The sequence below is a fragment of the Desmodus rotundus genome, chromosome 3 (assembly GCF_022682495.2).
Source record: "Desmodus rotundus isolate HL8 chromosome 3, HLdesRot8A.1, whole genome shotgun sequence".
Lineage (NCBI taxonomy): Eukaryota > Metazoa > Chordata > Mammalia > Chiroptera > Phyllostomidae > Desmodus > Desmodus rotundus.
Genome location: NC_071389.1, coordinates 101882373 through 101910209, shown reverse-complemented (window position 1 = coordinate 101910209; position 27837 = coordinate 101882373). Strand labels below are relative to the sequence as shown.

Below are 27837 nucleotides of genomic sequence, written 5' to 3'. Positions count from 1 at the left end.
AAAATAAGAAAGTGATGAGGACAGTTGATGACAAGCTTCCTAACTTAAGGAAAGTGGTAAGGGAGTTAAAGAATTATTCAATATGTATTGATTAATTGAGGTTGAGGAAGAAAAAAAGGGCCATTCTATTTCCCAGCAGTCTCAGAGCACCACTGGAGGCAAGTCAGGTTCCTGCAGTTAAGGAGAAATGAGTGTAGGCTGCAGGATAGTGGTGAGGAGGGTCAACCATTCTCTTGTGGTAGGTATGCAGCCTCACCAGTAATTAAGGAAACGTAATTCACCTGTATGATTAGCAAGGCCAGTTCTCCAGGATCCAGGGGGGAGAGGAAGTGGGCCTTCTTTATTAGCTAAATGCTGCAGGTGGGAGCTGGGAATGGGACCCTGCAGGGTGTGTTTGCTAATATTCCTCAAGACCTGTAGAAGGTCCACACCATAGACTCACATATTGATCACATTATTTATAACAGAAAATGCTGAGAATAAACTAAATGCTCAGTGGGAAATAATCCTGGGTTTAATTGTGTTCTGCATAGTTGCATCACCATGGCAGTACATTAGGCCCTTTTCTCCTTCCACATTCTGCTTCTTGTCCTGATCTGTGAGGGGTTATGTTGCCACTGTAAGCCCCAAAGCCAGAGATGATGCATCTCCCAAGAAACAATCTTATTTGCAACCAGAGAGAAATAAATAACAGTAATTTTACAATGTGATTTCCTTCTCATTTTTTATAAACAAAATAATGTTCACTTAAAAGTATACTGAAGTTGATAAAATAAGAATCAAGCAGGAAAGTCAGATATTTTACTGAATTGTAAGTGTTAGAGGTGTAGCATCATGGAAATTATAGTAAATGTTTCAGGTAAAAGTAACCACAGATGATGGCCCTGATGGTGGTGACTGTGTCTCCCATTCCTCTGCCACAGAGCACAATTGTCATCAGAATTTTTAAATATCACTGATGGTATTAAAGATTAAAATCTGTGGGGTCTGTCCAGAATGTATCCACTCATATGCTATAAAAAATAGAGGCATTTATTGAAGAAGATACAAGATACAAGAAACACTGTACATAGGAAAATGATGCCTCAGTCCCCTTCAAAGTAGGCATCTTGGGACCTCACACAGTTCTCCAGTCTTTGTTGATTGCAGCCTGTACACATTCATCATTCTCAGATGTTCTGCTTACTGCAGGCTTTCCAGAATGTAGATCACTTTAGACACATTCGCAACCATGTTTGAAGTGTTTGTGCCACACTTTTATTTGCACTGCACTCACTGCATCGTCCCCAAAAGCCTTCTGAATCATCCGAACACCTTCCGTGGAGGAATGTTCAAACTTAAAGCAAAATTTGGTGTAGATTTGTTGCTCTACTAGCTCAGTCATTTTGAATGTGATGGCCACACAGTACACATACTCACTCAACAGTGTCTACCGCCCCACTGACTAGTACAGTGAAGTCATCATTGTTCACACATGCACATTCCAGTCCTCTCTCCTTGGCTACCAGGTTACATGTCACGCAGAGTATTCTCATTACATTAACAATGCCTGGACTTTTTCTGCACAGATTTCATATTTTTTAAGTATATTTTATCGATTATGCTATTACAGTTGTCCCAGTTTTTTTCTCCTCTAGATCCCCACCCACCCGGCACCCCTATTTTCTCCAGCATCCCCCCCTTAGTTCATGTCCATGGGTCATACCTATAAGTTCTTTGCTTCTCCATATCTCATACTATTCTTACCCTCCCTTGTCTATTTTGTACCTACCATTTATGTTCTTATTACCTGTACATTCTTCTCCCATTCTCCCTTCCCCCTTCCCACTGATAACCCTCCACGTGATCTCCATTTCTGTGATTCTCTTCCTGTTCTAGTGTTTGCTTAGTTTGCTTTTGTTTTTGTTTTTTAGGTTGTTTTTTTGGCAGTTGTGAGTTTGTTTTCATTTTACTGTTCATAGTTTTCTTTTAAGTATATTTCATTGATTATGCTATTACAGTCGTCCCATTTTTTTCTCCCCTTTATTCCTCTCTGCCCTGTACCCACCCTCCTACCACCATTCCCCCCCACCCCTCAGTTCATGTCCATGAGGAGTACATATAAGTTCTTTGGCTTCTCCATTTCCTATACTATCCTTAACCTCCCTGTGTTGTGACTGTTCAAGTCCAGACAGGTTCATGGTATTCCTGCAGACGGAAGAATATTCACGGAGCCCTTGGGATGTCTGACATACCTTTATTCATGGATGGGCAAGCCACGAATGCTGCAAGCTGCGTGACTATCTGCATGTCTCTGTGTGGCATATGTCATGGCCCTTGCTCCCCAGTGTGGCACCCATCGTGGCACCTGTCCCCGTGGATGTCTCTTCATCTTTGCCCCAGTGAGAAGCACCTACTTGTTTAAGTACAGAGGGGAACAAAGCTGGAAAAATGCCAGAACAATACATAACATAACATAATTCTGAGCATGCGAGCCCACTTCATGTTGTAGGAACAGTTTATTGGACCGAATCTCAAGGCTGTGAGAACACTATTTATCAGGCCCCTTCAAGGCTATGGGAACACTGCTTCCCTTCATTACACAGACACCTGCACTTACCCTACACTCCCCCTGTCTATTTTGTACCTACCATTTGTGCTTCTTATTCCCTGTACCTTTTCCTGTATCATCACCCCTCCCCACTGATAACCATCCATGTGATCTCCATTTCTGTGATTCTGTTTCTGTTCTAGTTGTTCTCTTAGTTTGCTTTTGTTTTTAGGCTCAGTTGTTATTAGTTCTGAGTTTGTTGTCATTTTACTGTTCATATTTTTGATCTTCTTTTCCTTAGATAAATCCCTTTAATATTTCATATAATAAGGGCTTAGTGATGATGAACTCCTTTAACTTGACCTTATCTGGGAAGCACTTTATCTGCCCTTCCATTCTAAATGGTAGCTTTGCTGGATAGAGCAATCTTGGATGTAGGTCCTTGCCTTTCATGACTTGGAATCCTTCTTTCCAGCCTCTTCTTGCCTGCGAGGTTTCTTTTGAGAAATCACCTGACAGTCTTATGGGAACTCTTTTGTAGGTAACTGTGTCCTTTTCTCTTGCTGCTTCTAAGATTCTCTCCTTCCCTTTAATCTTGGTTAATGTAATTCTGATGGGCCTTGGTGTGTGCTTCCTTGGGTCCAACTTCTTTGGGATTCTCTGAGCTTCCTGGACTTCCTGAAGGTCTATTTCCTTCACCAGATTGGGGAAGTTTTCTTTTATTACTTGTTCAAATAAGTTTTCAATTTCTTGTTCTTCCTATTCTCTTTCTGGCACACCTATGATTTGGATGTTGGAATATTTAAAATTGTCCCAGAGGGTGCTAAGCCTCTCCTCATGTTTTCAAATTCTCGTTTCTTCATTCTGTTATGGTTTAATGTTTATTTTTTCCTTCTGTTTCAAATCATTAATTTGAGTCCCAGTTTCCTCCTCTTCATTGTTGATTCTCTGTACATTTTTCTTTATTTCATTTTGTATAGCCTTCACTTTTTTCTCTATTTCGCAGTCCTACTCAATCATTTCTGTGAGCATCCTGATAACCTGTGTTTTGAACTCTGAATCTGATAGGTTAGCTATCTCCTTGTTGCTTAGTTCTTTTTCTGGAGTTTTGATCTGTTCTTTCATTTGGGCTATATGTCTTTATCTTGGTGTACCTGTTATGTTGTAAGGGGCAGAGCCTTAGGTATTCGCCAGGGTGGGGCAATCCACTTAGCTGTGTTATGTCGCTGTATATGGGGAGAGGTCAGAGAGGGAATCGTGCTGCTTGCTCAGCTTTTGCCCTGCTTTCAGTTACTTCCCTTGCTTTCCACAAGTAGATTGTTCCCTTTCGGGAGCTCTTTCCTGGGTAGGTGAGCTTGGGTATGTTCTAGTTGGGTATATACCCACAGGTATATCCCGTGGGCCCCTCCAGTGGACTCTCCTGTGAGACTGGGAGATTCTCGTGCTGCCATAACCCCCACAGGTTGTTTTTTTTTTTTTTTTAAGATTTTACTTATTTTTAGACAGAAGGGAAGGGAGGGAGAAAGAGAGGGAGAGAAACATCACTGTGTGTTGCCTCTCACATGTGCCCTGCTGGAGACCTGGCCCACATCCCAGACATATGCCCTGACTGGGAATCCAGCTGGCAACACTTTTGTTCAGAGGCGGGCACTCAATCCACTGAGTCACACCAGCCAGGGATCCCACAGGTTTTTACAGCTAGAGGTGTTCAGACTTTATTTCCCCATGCTAGAACCCTGGGTTGGGTGGTCTGTCTCACCCCCCAGTTGTTCCTCCCAGCTTATCCACACAAAAATGTGGGATCACCCTATCCTCCAGCCGCCACCTTGCTGTGAGTCCTCTCTGTCCAGGCTTCCCATCTCTGCCCCTCCTACCAGTCTGGATGAATGTTTCTTCTTCAACTCCTTGGTTGTCAGACTTCCATACAGTTTGATTTTCTGGCAGTTCTGGTCATTTTTTTGTTTTTAAATTTGTTGTCCTTCTTTTGATTGTGCAAGGAGGCACAGTGTGTCTACTAGACCTCCATCTTGGCTGGAACTTCATAACTTTTTCTTATTCTCATTACTAGTATATTATGTACTCAGTTTGGTAAAATCACTGAATTTAAATAATAAAATCTTTGCCATATCTAATTCTCTTTAAGGAATTAACAAAAATGAAGTACATTGCTTTTCATCTTTAGTTCTTTTTCTGCTTTGTTTATCTACAACTGTAAATAGTTATCATACTCTTCTTCTTTCTGCTGCATAGTATTCCATTGTGTGAATGTACCACAGTTATTTGATCCACTCATTTACTGACAGTCCCTTAGGCTATTTGTAACATTTGGCTATTATGAATAATGCTGTTATGGACATTGGAGCGCATAGGTTCTTTTTAATTAGTGTTTCAGGATTCTTAGGGTATAATCCCAGCAGTGGAATTGCTGGATCAAAAGGCAGTTCCATTTTTAGTTTTTTGAGGAAATTCCATACTGTTTTCCACAGTGTCTGCACCAGTCTGCATTCCCACCAACAGTGCACCAGCATTCCCTTTTCTGCACAACCTAGCCAGCACTTGTTGTTTGTTGATTTGTTAATGATGGCCATTCTGACCAGTGTGAGGTTACAACATGGATGGAACTGGAGAGTATTATTCTAAGTGAAATAAGCCAGATGGTGAAAGACAAATACCATATGATCACCTATAACAGGGATCTAATGAAGACAAGAAACAAACAAACAAAATAGAACCAGAGGCATGGAAAAAAGAAACAGTCTAATAGTGACTAGAGGGGGCAGGGAAGGGGGAGAAGGGGGAAAGAAGGGGAAACATCTAGTGAAGGAATATGTATGGATAACCCATGGACATGGACAACAGGGTGGGGACTGACTGTGGGAGCAGGGAGTAGACGGGGCCGGGAGAGCAATAGGGGAAAAATTGGGACAAGTATAATAGAACAATAGTAAAATTTAAAAAATAATTTTCATGCTCTTAACCATATTCTTTCTAAATAAGTAAAGACTATACCCTTGAAAACTGACTTGATTTTTATTTGAAGAGAACGTATGGGGGAAGTTTTTGTAGTCAGCCTCTTAACTTAATTTGTTCCATGAGTAGAGCTTATGTCATAAAACTATCTCACAACAAAAAGATCTCGTATTCAAAGACTGTAACATTCTAAAATGTTGTAAATAGGTCACCTTCTTAGTATGAGTTGCCTTGTAAAGATTTTAGTCAAAGCAGGATGTCATCTGCCCTGTGGCAAAGGAGCTGTGAGAATTTCTCCAAGTCTCAAGATTACAAACTTGCTTTATGAATTGAAGGCAAGAAGAGCGAGCATCTCTGCCCCTCTGGGGATGGGACAGGGTCTAAAACAGGACTGTGAAGAGAGATTGTGAGTTTAATTTGTCTGGATGTTTGTCATTCAGACAGCTACACATCACAGTGAGCCTAACTACCAAGTTTGGAATAGCAAATGGCAGGAATATATGAGTAAGACCACAGTTCTTTATATATACTTTCCACGTCTCTATGAAAAGTGCCACACTCTACATAGATCCTTTGCCAAAATAGACACTGCTGTGTGTGGGCGAGGACCATGCCGGCAATCAGGGGACCTGGGTGTTGGCGTTGCCTTGCCACTGAGTATAGACTCTTTTTTTTTTAATTTTTATTGTTATTCAATTACAGTTGTATGTGTTTTCTCCCCATCCCTCCACCCCACCCCAGCCGAATCCACCTCCCTCCCCCGCCTCCACCCTCCCCCTTGATTTTGTCCATGTGTCCTTTATAGTAGTTCCTGCAATCCCCTTAAACAGATGACTTCTCCTCCCTCAGCCTGGTTTATCATCTGTAAAACAAAGAGGTTAGATAGCGTTTTAGTGACGTTTTTGTGTATTTCTCCTGGCTGTGAAATTATTACAGACTTCTATTTCTGACAGTAAGATCTACTGAGTTCAGGGAAGCTCCTCTACCTAGAGCACTCCTGAAAATAGTGGACTGAGTATTTTTTTAAAAGGGGAAGGAAAAAGAAATAAGAAAATGAAAAAAAACCTTTTTAAACTCATGGCTGAGATTGCAAGAAAGAAGGGAATTATTTGGAAGCCAAGTACAGAAGCTGGTGTTTGCCCTGGCAGATTCCAAGTGGCCTAGAGCCTGGGTTTATGGCACTCACAGAGAAAAAGAAATAAAGCCTGGGGCTCCTAAAGATCAGATCAAAAACTCCCCTTCATAAAGCCAGGGCCCCTTGACAACCATACCCTCCAAGGGTCAAACAGAAAAGGATTTACCACACAAAGGATGAGTTTCCACCTTGGCTCTGTTGGAATGTGATAAACATGGGAAGCTTCTTTGAAATTCCTAACCATACGCCCTCATATGGTTTTGGAGCTAGAATACATTACCTGTGTGGCCTGAAAAATCAAAGCTAAAAGTTTGGTATAGAGTGGAATTGAGTTGGTGGTGCTCCCAGGGGCCTAGAGGAAACAACTTTAATCATCCCTGGAGGAATATACTTTAAATAAGCTTTAAATAATAACTTCAGATAAAGTTCCAAAGATCAAGAACTTTCAACTTTAAGAAAACACATGAGGAAATAAGCCTCTATGAATGAGCAACAGAAACTATAGAATCTAGTCTTCATAGACAACATATATTATCAAATAAAGAATAGATTTTAAAAGTGAGAACACACATTATCTCTTGTTATTTGAACCCTAGAACTGAGTAGATTGAGATACTTTTTTGAGGTAGTGTTATCCTCTTCTATCTGAGCTCTGACATTTGATATCCAAAATTTAGGAATCACCCCTGGCTGGTGTAGCTCAGTGGACTGAGTGCTGGCCTGTGAACCAAAGGGTCACCAGTTTGATTCCCAGTGAAGGCACATGCCTGGGTTGTGGGCCAGGTCCCCAGCATGGGGTGCACAAGAGGCTACCACACATTAGTGTTTTCTCTCCCATTCTTTCTCTCTCCCTTTCCCTCTCTCTAAAAATAAATCAATAAAATCTTTTTTAAAAAATAAAGTAAGCTCTGGCCTGGCCATTGTGGCTCAGTGGCTGAGTGCCAGCCTGCGAATCAAAGGGTCGCCGGTTCAATTCCTGGTCTAGGGCGCATGCCTGGGTTGTAGGTCAGGTGCCGGGTACGGGGTGCATGAGAGGCAACCACACATTGATGTTTCTTTCCCTCTCTCTCTCTCCCTTCCCCTCCATAAAAAAATAAGTAAATAAACTCTTAAAAAAATAAAGTAAAATTTAGGAATCTGGTAACACAGAATGCCCCACTATCCAAATTCTAGCTATACAAACTCAGGAATTGGTATCAGACAGTGAGGAATACTTATATACTGTAAATATAACAATGGGATAAAAGAATATAAAAATTAGTAGGCAGACCTGAAAAACCAAATTGAACCTCCAAAAATGAAAAATGTAATTGAAATAAAAAATGCAATAGATGATGTAAAGAAGGGGTCAGAAACCTACAGCCTGCAGACCAAATCTGGCTTGACCTACCACCTGTTTCTGTCAATAAAGTTTTACTGGAGTACAGCCATACTCAGTCATTTATAGTCATACCATATGGTATGAAAAGTCCAAATCTTTACTATCTGGTCTTTACAGAAAAGGCTTCCTGGCCTGTGAAAAACAGATTAGATCAGATGAAAAGACAGTTCATGACCTGGGAGATAGAGCTGAAGAATTTACCTAGAATGCAGAACAAAGTGACAGGAACTAGAAGGGTTTAGATACATTTAAGATACATGAAGGATATAGTAGAAGGTCTAACCTGCCTGTAGTAAAAGACTCTGTCAATTAGGGAAAGGAAATAATGAGCGAATGGCTGAGAATTTTTTAGAATTAATGAGATCCTCAAACTTACAAAGCTAAATCAAAAGTGGGGTAAATAAAAAGAATAATTACAGTACATCAGTCAAATTACAATATACAAAAATTAAAAAACTCTTGCTGACTTCTCAAAGTTGAAAATTGAAACCAGAAATAGTGGAGTTAAATCATCACATTGCTGTCTCCAGTGGAGTCCCTTAACCTCATAAAGGTAATAAAATTTCCTAAAATACTACAAAAAATGAATACTATTATAGAAAATGTAGACTTCCAGATAAAAAATAAAGAAAAAAACCCTAGTTATTCAAAATAGCATATCCAAAGATGAATGTGTATAGTTTATCTTCTTTTTTATTTTATTATTTTTACATTATATTTTACTGTCTTGGCTAATACAGTTATCCCATATTTTCCCCCTTTGCTGCCCTCTACCCAGCTCCCCCATACACACACCTTCAGGCCATCCCCACACCATTGTCCATGTCCGTGGGTCATGCACATATGCTCTTTGGCTACTCTATTCCCTGTGTGTACTTATATCCCCATGACCATTCTGTAACGACCAATTTGTGCTTCTTTTTTTTTTAATATATTTATTGATTATGCTATTACAGTTGTCCCATTTCCCCCCCACCTCACTCCATCCTGCCCACCCCCCTCCCTCCCACATTCCCCCCCTATAGGTCATGTCCATGGGTCATACTTATAAGTTCTTTGGCTTCTACATTTCCTACACTATTTTTACCCTCCCCCTGTCTATTTTCCACCTATCATCTATGCTACTTGTTCTCTGTACCTTTACCCCCCTCTCCCCCTCCCACTCCCTTATTGACAACCCTCATGTTCTAGTTGTTTGCCTAGTTTACTCTCATTTTTGTTTTATGTGTGGCCGTTAATAACTGTGAGTTTGCTGTCATTTTTACTGTTCCTATTTTTGATCTTCTTTTTCTTAGGTAACTCCCTTTAACATTTCATATAATAAGGGCTTGGTGATGATGAGCTTCTTTAGCTTGACCTTATCTGAGAAGCACTTTATCTTCCCTTTCATTCTAAGTGATAGCTTTGCTGGATACAGTAATCTTGGATGTAGGTCCTTGCGTTTAATCTTGGGTAATGTAATTATGATGTGCCTTGGTGTGATCCTCCTTGGGTCCAGCTTCTTTGGGACTCTCTGAGCTTCCTGGACTTCCTGGAAGTCTGTTTCCTTTCCCAGATTAGAAAAGTTCTTCATTATTTGTTCAAATAAGTTTTCAATTTTTTGTTCTTCCTCTTCTCCTTCTGGCACCCCTATAATTCGGATGTTGGAACATTTCAAGATGTCCTGGAGGTTCCTAAGCCTCTCCTCATTTTTCCGAGTTCTTGTTTCTTCATTCTTTTCTGGTTGGATGTTTCTTTCTTCCTTCTGGTCCACACCGTTGATTTGAGTCCCAGTTTCCTTCGCCTCACTATTGGTTCCCTGTACATTTTCCTTTGTTTCTCTTAGCATAGGCTTCATTTTTTCATCTAATTTGTGACCAAATTCAACCAATTCTGTGAGCATCCTAATTACCAGTGTTTTGAACTGTGCATCCGATAGGTTGGCTATCTCTTCCTCGCTTAGTTGTATTTTTTCTGGAGCTTTGAAGTGTTCTGTCATTTGGGCCTTTTTTTTTTTTTTTTGTCTTGGTGCATCTGTTACTTAAAGGGGCGGAGCCTTAGGTGTTCACAGGGTGGGGTAATGCTGGTCGCTGTGCTGTGATGCTGTATGTGAGGGAGGGGCCGAGAGGGAGCAATGGCACCCGCTCCACTCTCCACTGGATTTCAGCCACTCCCTCAGCTACCCAAAATCAAACTGGGCCCCTCTGGTGCTGGTTCCTGAGTCGGTGGGCTTGTGCACGCCCTAGGCCCCTGTGGGTCTCTCCAATGACCTCTCCTGTGAGGCTGGGGGTCTCTCCTGCTGCCACCCCAACCCCCACGGGCGTTTTCAATCAGAGGTTTGAGGCTTTATTTCCCTGCGCTGGAACCCTGGGTTGCGAGGTCAGCTTCGCTCCCCACCGTTTGTCTGGTTTCTCTGTGCTCAAATCTGGGGCCGCAGGGTGTGCTAGTGGTCGGCCTGCCTGCTCCGTTGGTCCCACACTCCGCCAGTCTCGGTCCACCATAGCCACGCAAGTCCTCTCCATCCCAGCTGCCCATCTCCTCCCCTCCTACCGGTCTGGATGAATGTTTATTTTTCACTTCCCCAGTGTCAGACTTCCTTGCCGTTCGATTTTCAGTCAGTTCTGGTTGTGCGAGGAGGCGCAGTGTGTCTACCTACGCCGCCATCTTGGTTCTCCTCCCTCATTCTTCTTAAACTTGTTAAAAATTGTTTTATGGCTAACACACACTCTATCATGGAGAATGTTCTATGTGCTCTTGAGAACATGTATTCTGCTACTGTTGGATTGAGTGTTCTGTATATGTCTCTTAGTCTACTAGGTCTGTAATGTTGTTCATTTCCTCTATTTTCTGTTGATCTTCTGACTGGTTGATCTATTTATTATTGAAAGTGGGATATTGAAATAGTCTACTACTATTATGTTCCTGTCTTCTTCTACCTCCAATTCTGTCAATGTTTGCTACATACATTTGGGTCTCTCTACTGTTAAGGTGTATATCTATTTATAATTGACATATCTTCCTGGTGCATCAGCCCTTTAATCATTACATTATGTCCTTGTGACAGTTTTTGACTTAAGTATATCTTGTTTGAAAATAAATATGGCCAGTCCTACTCTCTTTGGATTACCATTTACATGGAATAACTTTAGCCATCCCTTATACTTTCCCCCTATGTATGTCATTATGTCTGAGGTGAGTGTCTTATAGACAACATGTAACTGGACCTTTTTTTGTTTGTTTTTAACCATTCAGCCATTCTGTGTCTTTTGATTGGGGAGTTTAGTCCATTTACATTTAAAATAATTACATCCAGGGAAGTACTTAGCACTGTCATTTTGTTAATCTTTTTGTATGTCTTGTAGTTATTTTGCCCTTTTCCTCTCATGCTGTCTTCATTTTGTTGATTTTTTTTTCATAGTGACATGCTTCGATTCCTTTTCCATTTTCTTTTGTACATCTTCTATGGATTTTTTTTTGTGGTTACCATGGGAATTATATAAAACATCCAATAGCTATAACAGTCTATTTTAGACTAATAACAACTTCAGTCAAATACAAAAACTCTGCTTCTTTTTATATCTTCCTATCATCACTTTGTTACTAATATTGAAAATTACATCTTTTTATATTTTGTATTCATTAACATAGTTTTATAGTTATTCTGGTTTATTGTTGATATTCTATACCTGAATTGAAAGTGATTTATGCCACCACCATGACAGTATTGGAGAATTCTGTGTTTGTCTATGTGTTTACCTTTACCAAGGAGCTTTGGATCATCATCTGCTTTTGTGTTGTTGCTTAGAGTCCTTTTGTTTCAACTTGAAGGACTTTCTTTAACAGTTCTTGCAAAGCAAGTGATAAACTCCCTCAGCTTTTGTTTATCCAGGAAAATCTTTACTTCTTCACTTTTGAAGGACACTTTTGCCTGATATAGTATTCTTGGTTGGCAGATTTTTCTTTCAGCACTTTGAATATATCCTTTCACTCCCTTCTGGCCTATAACATTTCTGCTGAGAAATCTGCTGATAATCATTCCCATACCTTGTACATGATGAGTCACTTTTCTCTTGCTGGTTTTAAGGTTCTGTTTTGTTCTAAGGTGGGCCTTCTGGGTCCTTCCTAGTTGGAGTTCATTAAGCTTTTTGAACTTGGATGTTCATTTTCTTCCTCATATTTGGGAAGTTTTCATTCATAATTTCTTCAAATAATCTGTCTCATTCTCTCTTCATCTGGGACTCTCAAAATACATATATTGATCTACTTATAGCATTCCATAATTCTCTTAGGCTTTTTTCATTTTTTAAAGTTTATTGACTTTAAAGAGGAAGGAGGGCAGGGAGGGAGAGAAACATTGATTAGTTATCTCACATACATGCCCTGACCTGGGATTGAACCCACAACCTAGGTAGGTACTCTGAATGGGAATCGAAATCCCAACCCTGTGATATACAGGACAATGCTCGACCAACTGATTCACACAGCAAGGGTAGGCATTTTTTTTAATTCTTTGGTTCCTCTGACTCTCTAATTTCAAGTTTCAAGTTTATAGATTCTTTATTATGTTTGATTACGTCTGTTCTTTAGTCCTTCTAGTGATTTTTTCTTTCAGTTCAGTTAGTGTGTTATTGTAATCCTCAACTCCAGAATTTCTGTTTGGTTCTTTTTCACAGTTTCTCTTTATTGATAGCCTTGTTTTGTTGATGCTTCGTTTTTGTAATTTTATTTATTGGCCACATTCTCTTGTAGAGCATTGAGCTTATTTAAGACAATTATTTTGAATTCTTTGTCAGGTAATTCATAGATCTCCATTTCTTTAGTGTCACCTTCTGGAGATTTATTACTTTGGGCCATGTTATTTTGTTGCTTTGTGTGTCTTGGTACTTTTTATTGTGTTCTCTTCATTTGAAAAAACAGCCGTTTCTCCCAGTCTTTCTGTACCAGCTTTCTACAGAGCAAGACCTTCACTCAACAGCCCTGCTAGAGATTATGAAAATTTCTCAAAATGTATATGGGCTGTATCTTCTCTCTGCTTCTGTGTGCAACTTCCCAATTGGAGAGGTTTGATGGTTTCTTTTCAGGGATTTGAAATCTTTTGTTCCTCTGGTGTGCTGCAGGATCTTTGGCACTGCAATAAGCTGAATGCTCATTTGTTCTCTGCAGCCCCCAAAATGTGCCAATGACCCATTGGTGCTCTGAGTCAGGTGATGCAGCAACCAGATCCTCAGGCGGCCCCCACAGAGCTGGAGTGTTGGATGTCCGCTTCACTCCAGTCTTTCCCTGCTGAGGAAAAGGCCGTGAGCTGGACATATTCTCCTGATTACAAGTTGTGCCAGCTTTTGTCTGCATTGGGGGAGGTGCTTTGATGCTTCAACAAGCCAGTGAGCTCTCTCGTGTCCTCAGCAGCTCTCCAGCATCCAGAATATGCTGCCTCCTCACAAGCACTCCAAGTCAGGCAAGACGGAAACAAGGTCTCTCAGGCAGTTTTCTGAAAAACCCGAATGTGGGTGTATATTCCATTCTTGCCTTTCCTCCCAAGGGAGAACCTGCAAGTGGGGCTTCCCAGTTGTGAACTGTGTTGGCTTGTGGGTAGGGGCAGACATAACTGAAATAAAATGGCTTTTCTTACCTGCTTAAATGAAGTTGTTCTTGCCTTTGAGCTTCCTAACTTGTTTCTGGAGTTATCATAAATGCTTTTTGGACCATATATTGGTGTAAAGACAGTGTCTTTGTAAGGGAACAAGGTCTAGGGCTTCCTATTCTGCTATCCTGTTACCTAGAAAATTTTAAGTCTTTTGATATGTACAACCAAATTAATTTCAGAAAATTTGTTCACTTGTTACTCTTATTTTTTTTTCAATCTTGGCCATTTTAATAGGCTATTTTGAATCCTACATTTAGAATTATGTGAATTTTAAATTATGTAATGTCTGATACCTACAAAAGAATATAACATTGTTATGAAGCATGTTAATAAAATTAAGCCATCATGAAACATTATAACCTGAACATTACTTATGCCCACCTATGTGCTTTTTCCCATTCTGTCTCCTGCCTCTCTCACACATAACTCCTATGAGTTTTATATTTTATATATATTCAGTTTACATTTTTCAGTTTCTTGCCTTTTCATTATGATTTTCTCATGTATGCAAATAATATATTTAATTTTGCTTGTGTTTAAGCTTTTTAAAAAGGTTTCCTTTCAGTGGATGCTTTTTTAACTTAAGATGTTTCTAAGGTTAAGTAAGTTTAACCATTTTTATATGTTTATTGTACATTTGTAATGTTTACTTTAGGGATTATTTCTTTGTATGCATTGCCCATTTTATAGGGATATTCTTTTTTACTGGTGTAGGTAATTTTCAAGATACCTTCTTACTCTAAATTCTCTGATTTTTAACATTTTTTTCTCTTATAAAAGTATAATTTGGAAGTTTTGTTGATTGATAATTCAGACTAATTGATCTCTCGATTCTATTTTCTGAACTTATTTGTTATTTAACTTCCCTGTAGGAAATAGTAACTATTGTTTGCTGCTATAGTTAAAAGGTTATAATAACTTGTTTTATTATTTGGGCATAAAACCCACCTCAACTTACAATTGCTTATTGCTCCATTTTTACCTGCCCATGGCAGTGATACTCCATGAAAGTTTATCAAAAATGATCCAGTGAGGATATTCACAATATACCCTCCCTATATGAGTGGTTTTCATACTAGAAAATATTTTAAAATGGTATTTATGACTTTTCAACTGGACAGTTAAAGTTTTCTGATGTCAGTTTTCATTTCCAAAGGTTTGCCCTTTCTGCGGGACTGGAATACTTCAGGCTGGGGATTGCACATTAGGGTTTCAGAAGGGGTTTGCATGTCAGAGAGATCCAAAGCTTTGGGCTTTGTTATACAAGAGGTATTCCTATAGATAAAGTATATCTGTGTGAAAGTGAAGTAAAAGCAATGCCTAGAGCAATAATTTCCAAACTTTCTGGACCTGAGCTCACTCAGACACTTTGAAAGACACCCATTTGCACTTGTAGATAGAAAAAAGAACTTAACTATAGCAAAAAATTACAAAAGAACAAAAGAACAAAAGAACAAAAAAAACCCCATAAAATATGTGGACACATTTAGTGCATTAAGCTAAGGCATTTTATTTTCAATAATATCAACATTGCAGGGAAATGGTTAAGTTTTTGATAAGAACCTAGAGAGGACTTATAATTTTGGTTCAGTTTGCCCACCTTAAAATAGGGGGATTTTAAAGACCATCTTGTTTTGATTCCTATCCCTTGGCATTGTCAATGAGCTAAAACAGAAAGTACGCTGAGACACGGTCAGTGCGCATCTTTGACTACTCTCATTGAAAGTGAAGCTTTCACAACGGAAAAAAATAACATTGTGGGAATTTTAAAGGGAAGAAATAAAAACTATGGGACTGGAAGAGTGACTCTTTTAAAATACATAATAATAGAGATTTAGGGCTAAAAAACTGCTAATGTCTCTTACTAATGTGAGTGTTCAGCCCTGTCTGAACATCTTCCGCGATGTGAATTGTGTCACTTCCTGTGGCAGTTGTTCCGTACTCGGGCACTATCATCCTTTTCAAGTTTGTCCTTATTTTGAACCAAAATCCGTTGTACTGCACAGGGCAAATCTAATGTTCTTCTATGTGAACATTCTTTTTTAAAATTTTTTTCCATCTTTTTTTTTCAAATGTTTGAAGAAAGTGGATTGTGTGTCTAGGTTCTCTCCGACCTGGGATGAGCTTGTACCGCCTCTGCTGCTGGTATTTATTTGATGTGGTTTTAGGGCCACTCAGCAGCCTCGATATGAGGTTGATGACACATCTCATACTGATCTTTTACCACTTCCTGTGTGTTCCTTCTCCCAATGCCCTTTGTTCTTTGCTACATTATACTTGTCAAAGTGGTCTCTAACTTCCCACAAGTGAATCAGTAAGACTGAAACCTATATAACTAAGCGCCCATTTGAAAGGATCTTACGTGATGTTTTTTCTGTATTATAGATTCCCAATAAGAGATTACTTTTAAATTTCAGATAATGAGAATGACATCCCTCAGAAATTGACTTCCAAATGAAAGAACCTGCCTGTTTCTTGGCAAATAAGCATGCTTCGTGATGGAGTGTTATGTTTTCTCAACATGTTAAACAAATGCATTTTTATTTTTGTTTTCAGATAGTGGCCAGAACTGTAGTGCCAGTAGTAAAGGTGAACGGCTAAGTGCCAAACTCAGAGCTTTGCCTGGGACAAACGAGCCTTATGAAAGTAGCAGTCACAAAGAAATAGGCAAGTGCCTGCGCCCCCACCCCGCCCCGCAGGTACACCAGGCCCGAAGACTGGTGAGATGGCAAAAACGGATAATTGGGCGTTAAGAATTTCGTACATACGGACAAAATTTAAATGACTTGGAGAGCATTTCTGTTCACCCTTGAGTTGTTCAGTTTTGATTATTAAACTAACTGGTTTCACGTGTGTTTTATTTTCTGTATCACTCTAATGCAACCATCTGTTTTGAACCTAGATGCCTCATATGTGGACCCACTTGGCCCTCAAGTAGAAAGACCAAAGACTGCAGCCAAGAGAAGAATTGAGGAGGACGATTTTGCTGATGAAGAGTTAGGAGATGATTTACTTCCAGAATAATATGCACATTATATGTTATTTATTAAAGGAAAGAAATTGCCTTGTGAGATAATACTAATCTTAAACCTTGGATTAAATATACAGACTTTAATTTTGTACACTTTAAAGGCTTTAAATAAGTGTATTCTGTTTTTTAAGTTGGGTTTAAGTCTTGTTTTGTTTGTAATGGAATTAAAACACGTGAAACCAATCCTTTAGGCCCATGACTACCTTACCCTTTTGAAAACATTGACCCCTGGTAAGAAACGAATTTCATTGCACAACCAAGTACCCCCATACACACAAATGTATGTGTATTCACAAAAATTACCTTTATTACTGCAGTGCATGCTATTTCCTGTAATTTCACTTAAAAGTGTTATAATGAAAACTGCACTGATTTCATGGGTTGCAGCTTGAAAAATACTGTGCTAGGGACATATCCTTACTGAATCTTTATTCAAGCTACATTATTTTGAGTTTGGAAACTACAACTTAGGAATTTTTGCCTGAGGAGGATGAGAGTACTATTAAAACAGTATGTTTGGAGGCAGTACAAAGTATAATAAGAGAAAATGCCAAACCACAACCCCATTGCTCTTTCCTGTAGTGTCTCTGTGCCTTCAGCCCAGGGGCATGCACCCACAGCACTGAGGGGTGGCCGAGGCTATGGGGTGGAGGACAGGCCTGCCTGCATTTCTCCTTAGCAGGGTGTCTGGCGCATCAACACTCTGTAGAGAAATCACAATGACGGCAGTCAGAAGAAGTGGCTCCTTGTGAACCCCTTGCTAGAGAGGATGAGCAGTGATACAGCTGATAAGCAGTATCACGTGATAAACAGTCCTACAGCTGTGCCTGGTAGTGGGGTGGCTGAGTGACCAGAGGGTGGGAGGAACTGAAGATGATAAATCAAGTTCCCATGACTGCAAGGATGGTGACATCTTCAGCCAAGATCACGGGAGAGCCTGGCTGGTGTGGCTCAGTGGATTGGGTGCTGGCCTGCGAACCAAAGTGTCGCCAGTTGGATTCCCAGTCAAGGCACATGCCTGGGTTGCGGGCCAGGTCTCCAGTAGGGGGCGTGTGAGAGGCAACTATACATTGATGTTTCTCTCCCTCTCTCCTTCCCCTCTCTCAAAATAAATAAATAAAATCTTTTTTTAAAAAAAAGAACACTGGAGAGGATTCTTTCTAAGGGAATGTGACAAGCTTGGTTTTGAGTATTCTGTTGCCTTTTTCTCACTTGTATGTCTCAAATTTGGATTTAATTATTAAAATGCTGACATCACATGTCCATAAATGTTTAAGTGGGGGGAATTGACCACAAATTGGACAACTAAAACACTTCACACCTGGTTAGAAGATACTTTGTCGACTGTTTAGACTCACAAAGATGAACTTTACATTTTATCAAGTACATATTTTCAGTACTTTGCAATCTTTTCCAAATGAAAACTGTTAGGAAGGAAGGATTTTCTTTTTCACTTTAAAGGTAATGAACGAAGAACAGAAAAGTTGCCATGTTAACGGACAGTGGCAGGCATTTTGTTGAATAATATACAGAATTGGTAGTCTGGTACCATATAACCGTACGTGAAAGGGTGTCATAATGAGATGTACTGACTCTCTATGAAACATGTTCTCTCCCCTAAAGGACTCTTATCAAATAAAAAATAAACATTTGAGTATTGGTGTGTTTTATTTCCATTTCACCAGAAGAACAGTAATAACATCTACTCATCAGAAAAATGTTTTATACCTCAAAAAAAAAGTTTACCCGCCAAGAGCTGTAAATCGCTTAAATTGGAGATTTCAGTGGAATTTTTAGTAGTAAATAACATAACCCCTAAACCCTTTAGTTATAGAATATTCAAGGCATATAGAAGTGTTGCTTTTCTACACAGCGGAACTGAAATGTAGTTTAGACAGTGAATGACACCAAAGCTGCAAGCCATTCAGGGAGCCGTAACTTAAGTATTTTCCTCACGTTCGGAAACGTTTTTAGCGGGTATCGATTTTTTTTTTATTTTCAAAGTATTACTGCTATAAAATGACCATATTCATGAGCCTGCCACCTAAAAAGCATAAACGGTTAATTTGTGGAATGAACAAATGAGCAAGTTTTCTTGTATTCTTGATGTATAACACGTATAATTTATTTCCTTTAATTTGTTCACAGGATAACAGGTTTACTTGATATGACTGCTTGCGCTTACAATTTAGTTATCATGAAGTAGAAATCCCTGACCTTGGGACAAACCACGTGATGCTCACTTACAGCCATGAAAATACAAGTTGAGGGAAGATTTAGTACTTTGAATACACAGTTGACAGAGAGCATAAGTATCATTTTCTGGGAGTTTAGGGGGAAGGAGAAACTGCTTCCGCTCGCCCTATTAAAGAAATTTTAAAATCTGTAATGTATTTCTTTGAACAGTGGAATCTAAGAGGAAGACGTCCTGCAGAAGAGTATCCTTGCAGGCTGTTGAGTTCCCTTTTCGCGGGTGGCCTGTTGCGTTCTTGGAGGGCTTTAGTCACTAGAAACGTCTCTTCACCCTGAGCCCAGTCCGTCCCCCTGACTTGGCAAAGTTGGCCCCTCTCATCCAGGCACACTCTCCGCGGCGGGGGCGGCGCCATCTCCGGCCACGGCCCCTCCTCGAGCCCCGGCTCAGTCCCGCGGCCTGCGGTCCCCGGCGCTCGGTGTGACGGTCCCGACAGCATCTCCGGGGACATGGGGTCGCTGGTGAGTACGCGCCACCAGCGGCGGGCTTCCCGTGCCCGGTTAGTGCCTGGGTCCCCTGCGCGCCGAAGGAGGAGCTGCCGGGACCCCTGCCGGGGCAGAGTCGGGACCCGGGCCGCGCGCACGCCGACGGTGGGAGAGAAGTGGCGGTGGCGCGGGGACGATGGGCTCACAGGCACTCGCAACCCGCGGCGCAGCAGCCTGGCCGGCACACGCACACGCGCACGCCGCACGCGGCCCCCCTGCGGGCTCTGGGTCGAGATCCCGGTGGGGCTCCGGGTGGGGCTCCGGGTGGGGCGCGCGGGGCGCGGGGTGGGGGCGGAGCGGGGCGCGCAGGGCGCGGGGCAGGGACGCGGGGCGCGCGGGGGCCCGTGTGCTCGGCCCCCATCCTCCGGCGCGGACGCGCCTCTAATCGGCCTGTCGGGCAGGTCTGGACGCTGGCGGCCGGCGTGCTGCTGGCGCCGACGCTGACGCTGACGCTGACGCTGTCGCCGGGCCGGGCGGGTGCCCCGAGGAGCAGCCGGCGGCCGGCGCGGGGCTGCGCGGACCGGCCGGAGGAGCTCCTAGAACAGCTGTACGGGCGGCTGGCGGCCGGCGTCCTCGGCGCCTTCCAGCACACGCTGCAACCGGGCCCGCGCGAGCAGGCGCGCAACACCAGCTGCCCTGGGGGCCGGCCCGACTGGCGCTTCCGGCCGCCCACCCCGCTGCGCAGCGTGTCGCCCTGGGCCTACAGGTGAGCGGGAGACTGGGGTGCAGGCAGGAGGATGGGAGCCAGGGCAGAAGGGCTGGGGGGTCGGGTAGGTGGGACCGGGAGCGAGCGGGGGTTTGGGGGGCTGACAACTGGGCAGGTGGGATGGCACGCATACAGCAGGGAAAGCTAAATGAATAGGTGGCCCAGGGCAGGTGGTACGACAGGGTTGGGAGCAATTCAGTCCCACAAAGGCCCATCACCTCTCTTGAAGGAAACCTACTGTCAGGTACAGCTGTGCATCACGTGATGTCTGGGTGGAACAGTATATAGGGCGACAGTTCCTTACATTATAATGGAGCGATGATGTCGCTAACCTATTAACTAGTGACGTCATAGAGGTCATAACGTCACTAAGTAGCCTTAAAGACACATGAATATTCCCTCAGGGCATAGCTGGGCTTCTCTGGACAAAAGGTGCTCCCTTTGCATTTTTCTATAACCAGTGCTGATCTCTCCAGGCCCACGGGTGCCTCCTAAGCAGGCTAAGGGCCTGGGGGCAAACCTGGGGACGAGTAGCACACGGCAGTAGCAGTGGTTTGTCAAAACCTCCCGTTGAGCATGCCTCCAGATACAACTGGATCTCAGTCCTTTAGGAAAATAAATTCTAATATAATTAACATGCTTTTGACCTTTGTGCTTGATGGTATTTAAGCAAAATGGGGTAACAGAATGAACAGCAGATTTGTTGGAGGGAGACAAATTCAGTGCTGTACCCACCGAGTTTCACATGCCTGGGAGTGCATATGTGTGGCCAGCAGGCCGAAGGTGTGGTCTCATAGATCAGGGCTGGAGTGCATATCAGGAGTTGTCAGCCCTACAACAGTGAGTTAACCTGAGCTGCCCTTGCTGCCTTCCCTAGGAACTGACACCTGTGCCTCCCCAAGACCCATCCCAGAGCTGCAGGGAGGAGAGGAGAGCTAAGGGAGGTTATGGACAGGAACAACACACAGTGTTGTTGGGGGGGGGGGGGGCGGACTTGGGGGGAGGGTCCTGGTCTGAGCTGCCCTAGCTGCCAGGGGAGCCTTTGTACTGCACAGGGCTTGGAGCCAGTGGTATCATCAGAGGGTTTTTTTTTCACATTATCTAGCATCACTGGTGAAATTCACTCCACCCCTGCTTTTTCCAGAAAGCAAGTGGAAGCCTGAGGGCTTGCACTCTGGAGTCTTCTAGGGACGGGCCTGGGCCGGGAATGCAGACTGTTGGATGCTAAAGGGCCCTGCCTTCTGATCACTTCTTCCCACCTCCTCCCGGAGGGCTGTGGGAGGGCAGGGTCAGCTCCTCAGTGATGTTACTGTGGGCCGGTTCTGATGGGAGAGTCAGTATTCAAAGCTAAAGACAGAGACAGCGTGCTTAAGAAAGATGGGTGGGGAAATGGACTCCAAGTTGGAAATTCTGACAGGCACAGAACGGACTACTCTAGGTGGATAAGACAGGCTTTAAAATAAAAGTTTGGAATATAAGGTGGCTTTCCATATCTTTTTGGGAGAGACAGATGCTCAATAAGTGGGACAGCTGAGTTCCAGAAAAAAATACCGGAAAAAATATGATCAGATCTCAGTCCTATATGCAAGTAAATTTTAATGTAAAAAATAAAACCACAAAAGCAGATAAAAACAGTTATATTTATAATCTTGGAAGGTGAGGCCTACTTTGTAACCCCAAAGTCGTGAAAGACAAGACTCATCAATTTAGTCACATAATTATATACCATTTCTTCTTGGCAAAGTTTAAAAAATAAATAAAAGAGAAGAAAAATATAAGGGCAAACGGAGAAATACTTGCAGCCCATGTCACAAAGGGCTTCTTCCCTAAAGAACTCCTCCAAACCAGTAAGAGGAAGACCTTGTGGCATGACGAGGAGAGGCCATGGACAGTCCCCGGGAAGGGTGTCGAGTGATTCAAACACTTGAAACATGCAGGGATGCTGGACTTCAGGCACAGTGAGTGACACCAGGCTCTGTTGGCACGGCCTGGGAAAAGGCGCTCTCGTGCACTAGAGGGGTGTGCATTGGTGCAGCATCTACGGAGGGCAGTTGGGTATTAACTATCAAATTTTAAATTCACGCACTCTTCCACGCAGCAATTCCACGTGGATCCTACACTTGGCCGTGCTACAAATGGTGTTCATTGTGGTAATAGCATGGGATTAGAGCCATCTAAACCTCCACCAATAAGCAGCCCATTTGATAAATGTTCTCAAAGCAGCTACGGAGAGGAAGGGGACAGGTCTAGAAGTACCTCAGTGGACAATTCCATCATCAGCATAAGGGAAGCAGGTAAGGTGCAGGGTGTGGGCAGCACTCTGCCAGTGGTGGTTAAGAGAGAAGCAGTTACATAACACAGACATGGTAAGAGCTATTTTAAACTGTATACACACACACACACTTTGGGGCATCTTTGGAATGTGGTTATCACAGTGCCTGTCAGGAGGTACCAGGGGCGGGAAGGAGACTTACAGGATATAAGAGTCACTCTTGTATCGTCTGCATTTCCTGCCTTGTGCATGCATTCCTTATTTCAAAACATCTTAATTTTTAAATTGAGGCTAGAAAAGGAAGCTCAGCGACCACGAGGGCAGAGCAGATACTAAGGGAACACAGCCTCGGCAGGTAACTGGCCCGTGACTTACCGAGAGTGCAGGAGCCAGGAGCGTGTTGATCTTAGGGATGTAGGGCTAATGGCACAGCCCCTGCAGGCATCCCGATAGGTTTCTCAGAGCCCCTGGGGACCCACAGCTGGGCTGACCACCACTGAGGAGCGCAGCCTGTGGAGCATAAGGAATTGGGCCAGGAACAGTCAGTAAATGGACTCCGGGATTCTGTCAGAGAGCGCCTATGCTGCTGACCAAGGTGTTATTAGAAAAGCACCATTCAACCTCTAGAATAGAAAAATATTTTCTCACTTACTTTGTGTCATTATGTTTATTTCTCTTGAGCTATAAAAACAAAAATGCCAAAATAAAATCAGTGTGATTGCTCAATATGTTTTCTTAAGCCAAATTGACACAATCAGAAATATTTTGTGAGAATAGTGAGGTTTATGAAAGTTTAAGATACACATCACTCACTTATGTTGAAACCCCAAAGATAAATACCTACCAGTTCTCTAAATAGTTTTTATTGTTTATATTTTTCAGTTCCGGTACTGCTCTAAGAATAGCTGTCCTGTAGGAGATGGGTAGTGCACAGCTATTTATTTTCAGGCTTTGTTACTGTCGCACAGAGCCCTTGCCCGCAGGGAGTGTAGGACACCACACCCAGGTTCCTGCCGCCCTGAGTGGCTCCATGGAGAGCACCAACAGCAAAGGAATAAAAGGAAGGAAACAGGACCGGGAGTGAAGGAGAGAAGGGAGGACAGGGGTCGGGAAAAATTTTTTGAGTGACTGAAAAATAGAGGCAATGAGCCCTGGGTGGGTGGCTCAGTTGGCTGGTGCACGGTCCCATACACTGAAAGGTTGAAGGTTCGATTCCTGCTCAGGGCACATACCTAGCTTGCGGGTTCAATACCCTGTTGGGGTGCATATGGGAGGCAACCAACTGATCAATGTTTTTCTCTTTCTCTCCCTTCCTCTCTCTCTAAAAATCAATAATGAAATATCCTCTGGTGAGGATTAAAAAAAAAAAAGAAGAAGCAACAGGACTCCAGGGAATGTGCAGAGGCAGGGGACCACCCTCAGCTGGGTGGGTGCTCCCCAAGCAGCCAGGGAGTGTCAATAGCAGGGGCCACTGAAGGACAGTCAGGACGCTCAGATGCTGAGCAGCCCATCATCAAACATCAGTGAAGACGTGTCCCTGTGGACAGTCCAGCTTGGTGCCCCTCTCTATGCTTTGGGGAGCTCATATGGGTTAAGTGAGGTCACCACCTGGGCCAGGCCAGCTATGCCCACTCACTGAGATGACCTTCATGGTCCTCTAAGTCCATCATCGGATATTTTTCAGTGCTGCATTTGAAAAAGGTTTTCATGAGGACAGGTTGAAATAAAAGGATATTTTTGCCTCCCCTCCTCCAACCCAAGCATCTGGTTTCCCTGAGGCATCCATCCATAACTTGTTCCATTTCCCACGTGGGACAGTTAAACCTGTCTGTCTAACAGGGACTGAGTGGGGTGGGGTGCCCAGAACACAGACCTGATGCCTTTCCCCCGGAGCACACCAGTTTTTCTTCATCTCATCATTTTTAAATTGTGAAAGGACAATAATATTAATTACAGAAAGTTGGAGAAGTTGGGGGTGCAATGTTAGAGTTGTCCCCACCGTGGTGATAGCCTATTTTATTATTCCCATTTGTCTTTCTGTCAAATGCACCCTCCACCCTGTGTGCACTTTCCCATTTGTGTCCAAGCCCTAAGAACAAAGGTTTACAGGGTGAGGTCCTGTGTGGTCCACTCCCAGAAGTGGCTCTGCCCACTGGCTGTGACCCACAGGGGGCAGCACCAGACTGACTCACCCCTGGCAGACCCTGGTTTCCTGGGAGGCCATGTGTGTAGTCTTTCTGGGGAGCCTTTCTCTTTTATAATGTTTATCTTTAGCAACTTTGCTTTTTCCTGGGTCCCTGCTTCCAACCTATGGGCTATTCTAATGACTTATAAACAACTTGTCAAATCCATTGTGCCTTCAAGAAGTGTGCACATATGTCACAGCAGCACAGGCTGCTGGGTCCTCTGTGAGGCGGGATATTCTGTTAGGAAAGAAAGTCAGAGTTGGGGACAGGGACAAGAACAGAGCAGAGAGATAGAAGTGGTGGCCATCTGCCCGGCAGGAAAATGTTCGGTTACAGCCTGCGACACAGTGAGTGGGGGGTTGTCCATAAAGATGCGTGACTGTAGGCACAGGGACGCTCACCATTCAAAGCAGCTTGTTTGCAAAATGTTGGGATTTTACCCCCCAAAATGTGTTTATGGATAAATGACCTTTTATTGGCCAAAACACTGCATAGATTTTTTCCCTGAGGGACTGAAAATGTAGCAGTCTCTCCTGCCCATCACTGTCACCGGCCACTGTCACAGGATCAAGGTCTCTGCTTCTGAAAACAGGGATGTTCGTTCTGCTTGGAGTTACTTTCTGTAAGTGCCTCGGTCTTACTTTTGCACTCTTACGGTCTTGGGGAACATGACAGTGTTTCATCCCATCGCCGCCTCCTTCAAATATCCTCACCTGAATGAAGTGTGCTTAGTCCATGATGTGGCTTCCCTGTGGTGTCTGTCCCCTGAAAGTGACGAGTGAAGGCTTGGAGGAGGAGCAGGGAGTATGCGGCTCTCTACACTGGCAAGGGCAAAGCCAAAGCCATCTCCCCAGAACTCTTCTGGAACTGTAAGCTCATCACCAAGTGTGACGTGGATGGTTTGTTTCTGATCCAGGTGGGCCCCTCCTCTTTGCTCAGAGATAGACGTATAGCAGACAGCTCCCCAGACGCGGCACGGGCCTGGCTGCTCTCCCTTTGCAGAGACTGCCCCGCTGCAGTGGCATCTGGCGTGACAGAAACAACCCTGGGAGAGATCCCAGCTCTATTCTCATTGCTCTTCTCGTTTCCCCTCTGTAAAGCATTTTTCTGAGTTATCTTCCAAAGGCTTTTCCAAGCCACAGTGCCTCTCCTGGTCCCAGGCCTCCTGGGGCAGACTTCACCTGGCCCCTGCAGGTTTCCTGCTTCTAGCATCACCATTGGCCAGGCATCTGGGTGATTGCAGAGCGATTGTTGAGGGCAGGATGGATGTTGGGAGACTTTGGACATGCCCCTTTCCTGTTGGTGCTTCTGTTTCCTCTCAGTACAGGAAGAGGGTAGGCAGTCTGGGCCCCTTCCCTGCCCACAGCCCAGAGCTGCTCAATTGGCAGAAACACCTGCCTCATGGCTCATCCTCAGGGCTGACGTTGATGATAAGTTCAGGCTCCCACCAAAGTGAGCCTCAGTCCCCACCCAGGGTAGGGCTGACACCTAGCTGTTCTTGGCCCACAGAGAGGGCCAGGTGGAGCCCACGGGGACCTGGCTGCAGGCCTGTATGCCTGGTCACACTCGCTGCACTCTGGGCAGATTTTTTCCATGTCCTCGTGCATGACAAATGTACAACTGATGTTTTCTCATGGGGCCAGGAGCGCATTTTCCATTGCTCCTGGCAGTGTGTGCTGAGGTCTGTAACTCGGGCTCAGCGAGCGGAGGGGGCCGCTGGCATGTGGGTGCCACTGCCCAACACAGGGAGAGCGTTCTGGCCATCGTGTCCCCAGTTACTCCCTGGCCAGCAAGCAGAGTCCCGATGCCAACCTGCTCTGGGCCTCATCCTTCACCTTCTTCCCTTCCCCTCCCAGCTGCAGGGCCACTTCCAAGGGGAATGGGGAGACTGGAAGGTTAATGCAAGCCTCTGCCCCAGTGCCTCTTCTCTCGAACCTGGGGACCAAACAACCACCAGGCCGTGTGCTGGAATGACCTGGGGCTGCAAACACCCAGGGCATGACTTTGAATCTCTGGGGTCCAAGATAGCGACTGCTAGTTTGAAAGCCCTCTTGGGCACCTTAGTGAAGGACAGCTGAGACCTCTACGCCATCTCCTCAGCAATGCCAAGTGCTTGCTGGGTTGGCTGCATATGCCGACTTCTCTGCATGTGGGGTCCGGGGCTGGTAGGATCAAAATCAGGCATATTTGGGAAAGTGCAGTCACCCCACTGTTTTCTGTGAGCCAGTGTCGGTGTGTATGGGGCCAAGGACCTTGTAGAGAAGCCACCCAGCATCGTCGCTGACTGTGTGGCTGCTGAAGATCCCCAGTCTGTGAACAGTCGTTTGGGCAACTCCTTCACATACGGACTCCTGACCTAGAGGGTGGGGATGAGCGTGAGAATGCGATTTGTCACCGAGCTGCACACGGCTCTGACACGGGCTCTGAGAACCACGTTTTGGAAATCTTGTCTGTGATTTCTCATTGCCTACATCCCAGGCACAGACAGGCATTTCCCAGAGGAGTCTGAGCTGTTGGAAGGGAAGCGGCTTCTCCGTTGGCCGTGCTGGGGCCCAGATGTCTTACTGCCACCATTCCGTGATGGCTTGGTATCTGCGAGTGAGCCCCTTCTTACCTGCTTCACAATGGCCTTCGCTCTTCTTGTCCTTTTGTCTCCATCCAGGTGTTAGGATCAGCTTGCCAGGGTCTAAGATACATCTATCAGGATTTGGGTTAGAGTCGCACTGACTTTCTAGATTGATTTGGGGAATTCTGCTGTATCTCGGAGACTCGGTGGATTGTAGGTGTCTTTTGATTGAAAAGTCAAACCATCAGTCCTGCGCCCAGGACACCTGGTCATCACATCACCCCTTCACTTTGCAGAGAACCAGGCGGGGCAGTGATTTGCCCAATGTCACTGCTCTATAACTAAATTGGACCAAACCATTAGGTGCAGGACCGTTTTTGACTCCATCTGCCCTTTCGCGAGAGTCTGTTGGGTTGGACTCACTTGAGAAGCACGAGCGTCGAGGCAGTTTTGTTCCCACTCACACTGGTCAGTTCTTGTGGGCTTCCCGTCGGGCCTGCGAAGGCATTTCCCCCTTTGTTCCTGGGCGTGGGTCTTGGATTGCAGACTTAGCCTCCGCTGCTTTGAAATTAAAATAATGTTATGTTTCGGGAAACGGGAGGTTGAGACACATCTGTGAGCTTGTGGCTCTCCGCACTGGGCCGTGGGGGGCACACAGCAGCAGTCGCCTGGTCGGCCGGGCGTCCTCCTCATTCCTGAGC

The 27837-nt window shown here is 43.9% G+C and overlaps 2 protein-coding genes across 9 annotated transcripts in view; both read left to right on the top strand.

Annotated features, from left to right (window-relative positions):
* The window catches only part of IFT88 (intraflagellar transport 88), a 162222-nt gene extending 145058 nt beyond the window's left edge, over positions 1-17164 (top strand). For 2 of the 3 annotated variants that reach the window (XM_045188078.3, XM_024580745.4), the window contains 2 exons: positions 16196-16306; positions 16542-17164. In XM_045188078.3, coding sequence (XP_045044013.1) covers positions 16196-16306; positions 16542-16663 — 233 coding nt within the window. In that variant the 3' untranslated portion in view covers positions 16664-17164. The remainder of the gene's footprint in view (positions 1-16195; positions 16307-16541) is intronic. The other variant, XM_053920673.2, reaches the window with a different exon arrangement.
* A 2095-nt stretch (positions 17165-19259) lies between these two features.
* IL17D (interleukin 17D) overlaps positions 19260-27837 on the top strand; it is a 95874-nt gene continuing 87296 nt past the window's right edge. For all 6 annotated transcript variants that reach the window (XR_008426413.1, XR_008426412.1, XR_008426414.1 and 3 more), the window contains exons 1-2: positions 19260-19382; positions 19808-20112. Coding sequence is in view for 1 of the 6 variants with exons in the window: in XM_053920672.2 (XP_053776647.1) it covers positions 19371-19382; positions 19808-20112 (317 nt within the window). In the remaining 5 variants the exon portion in view is untranslated. The remainder of the gene's footprint in view (positions 19383-19807; positions 20113-27837) is intronic.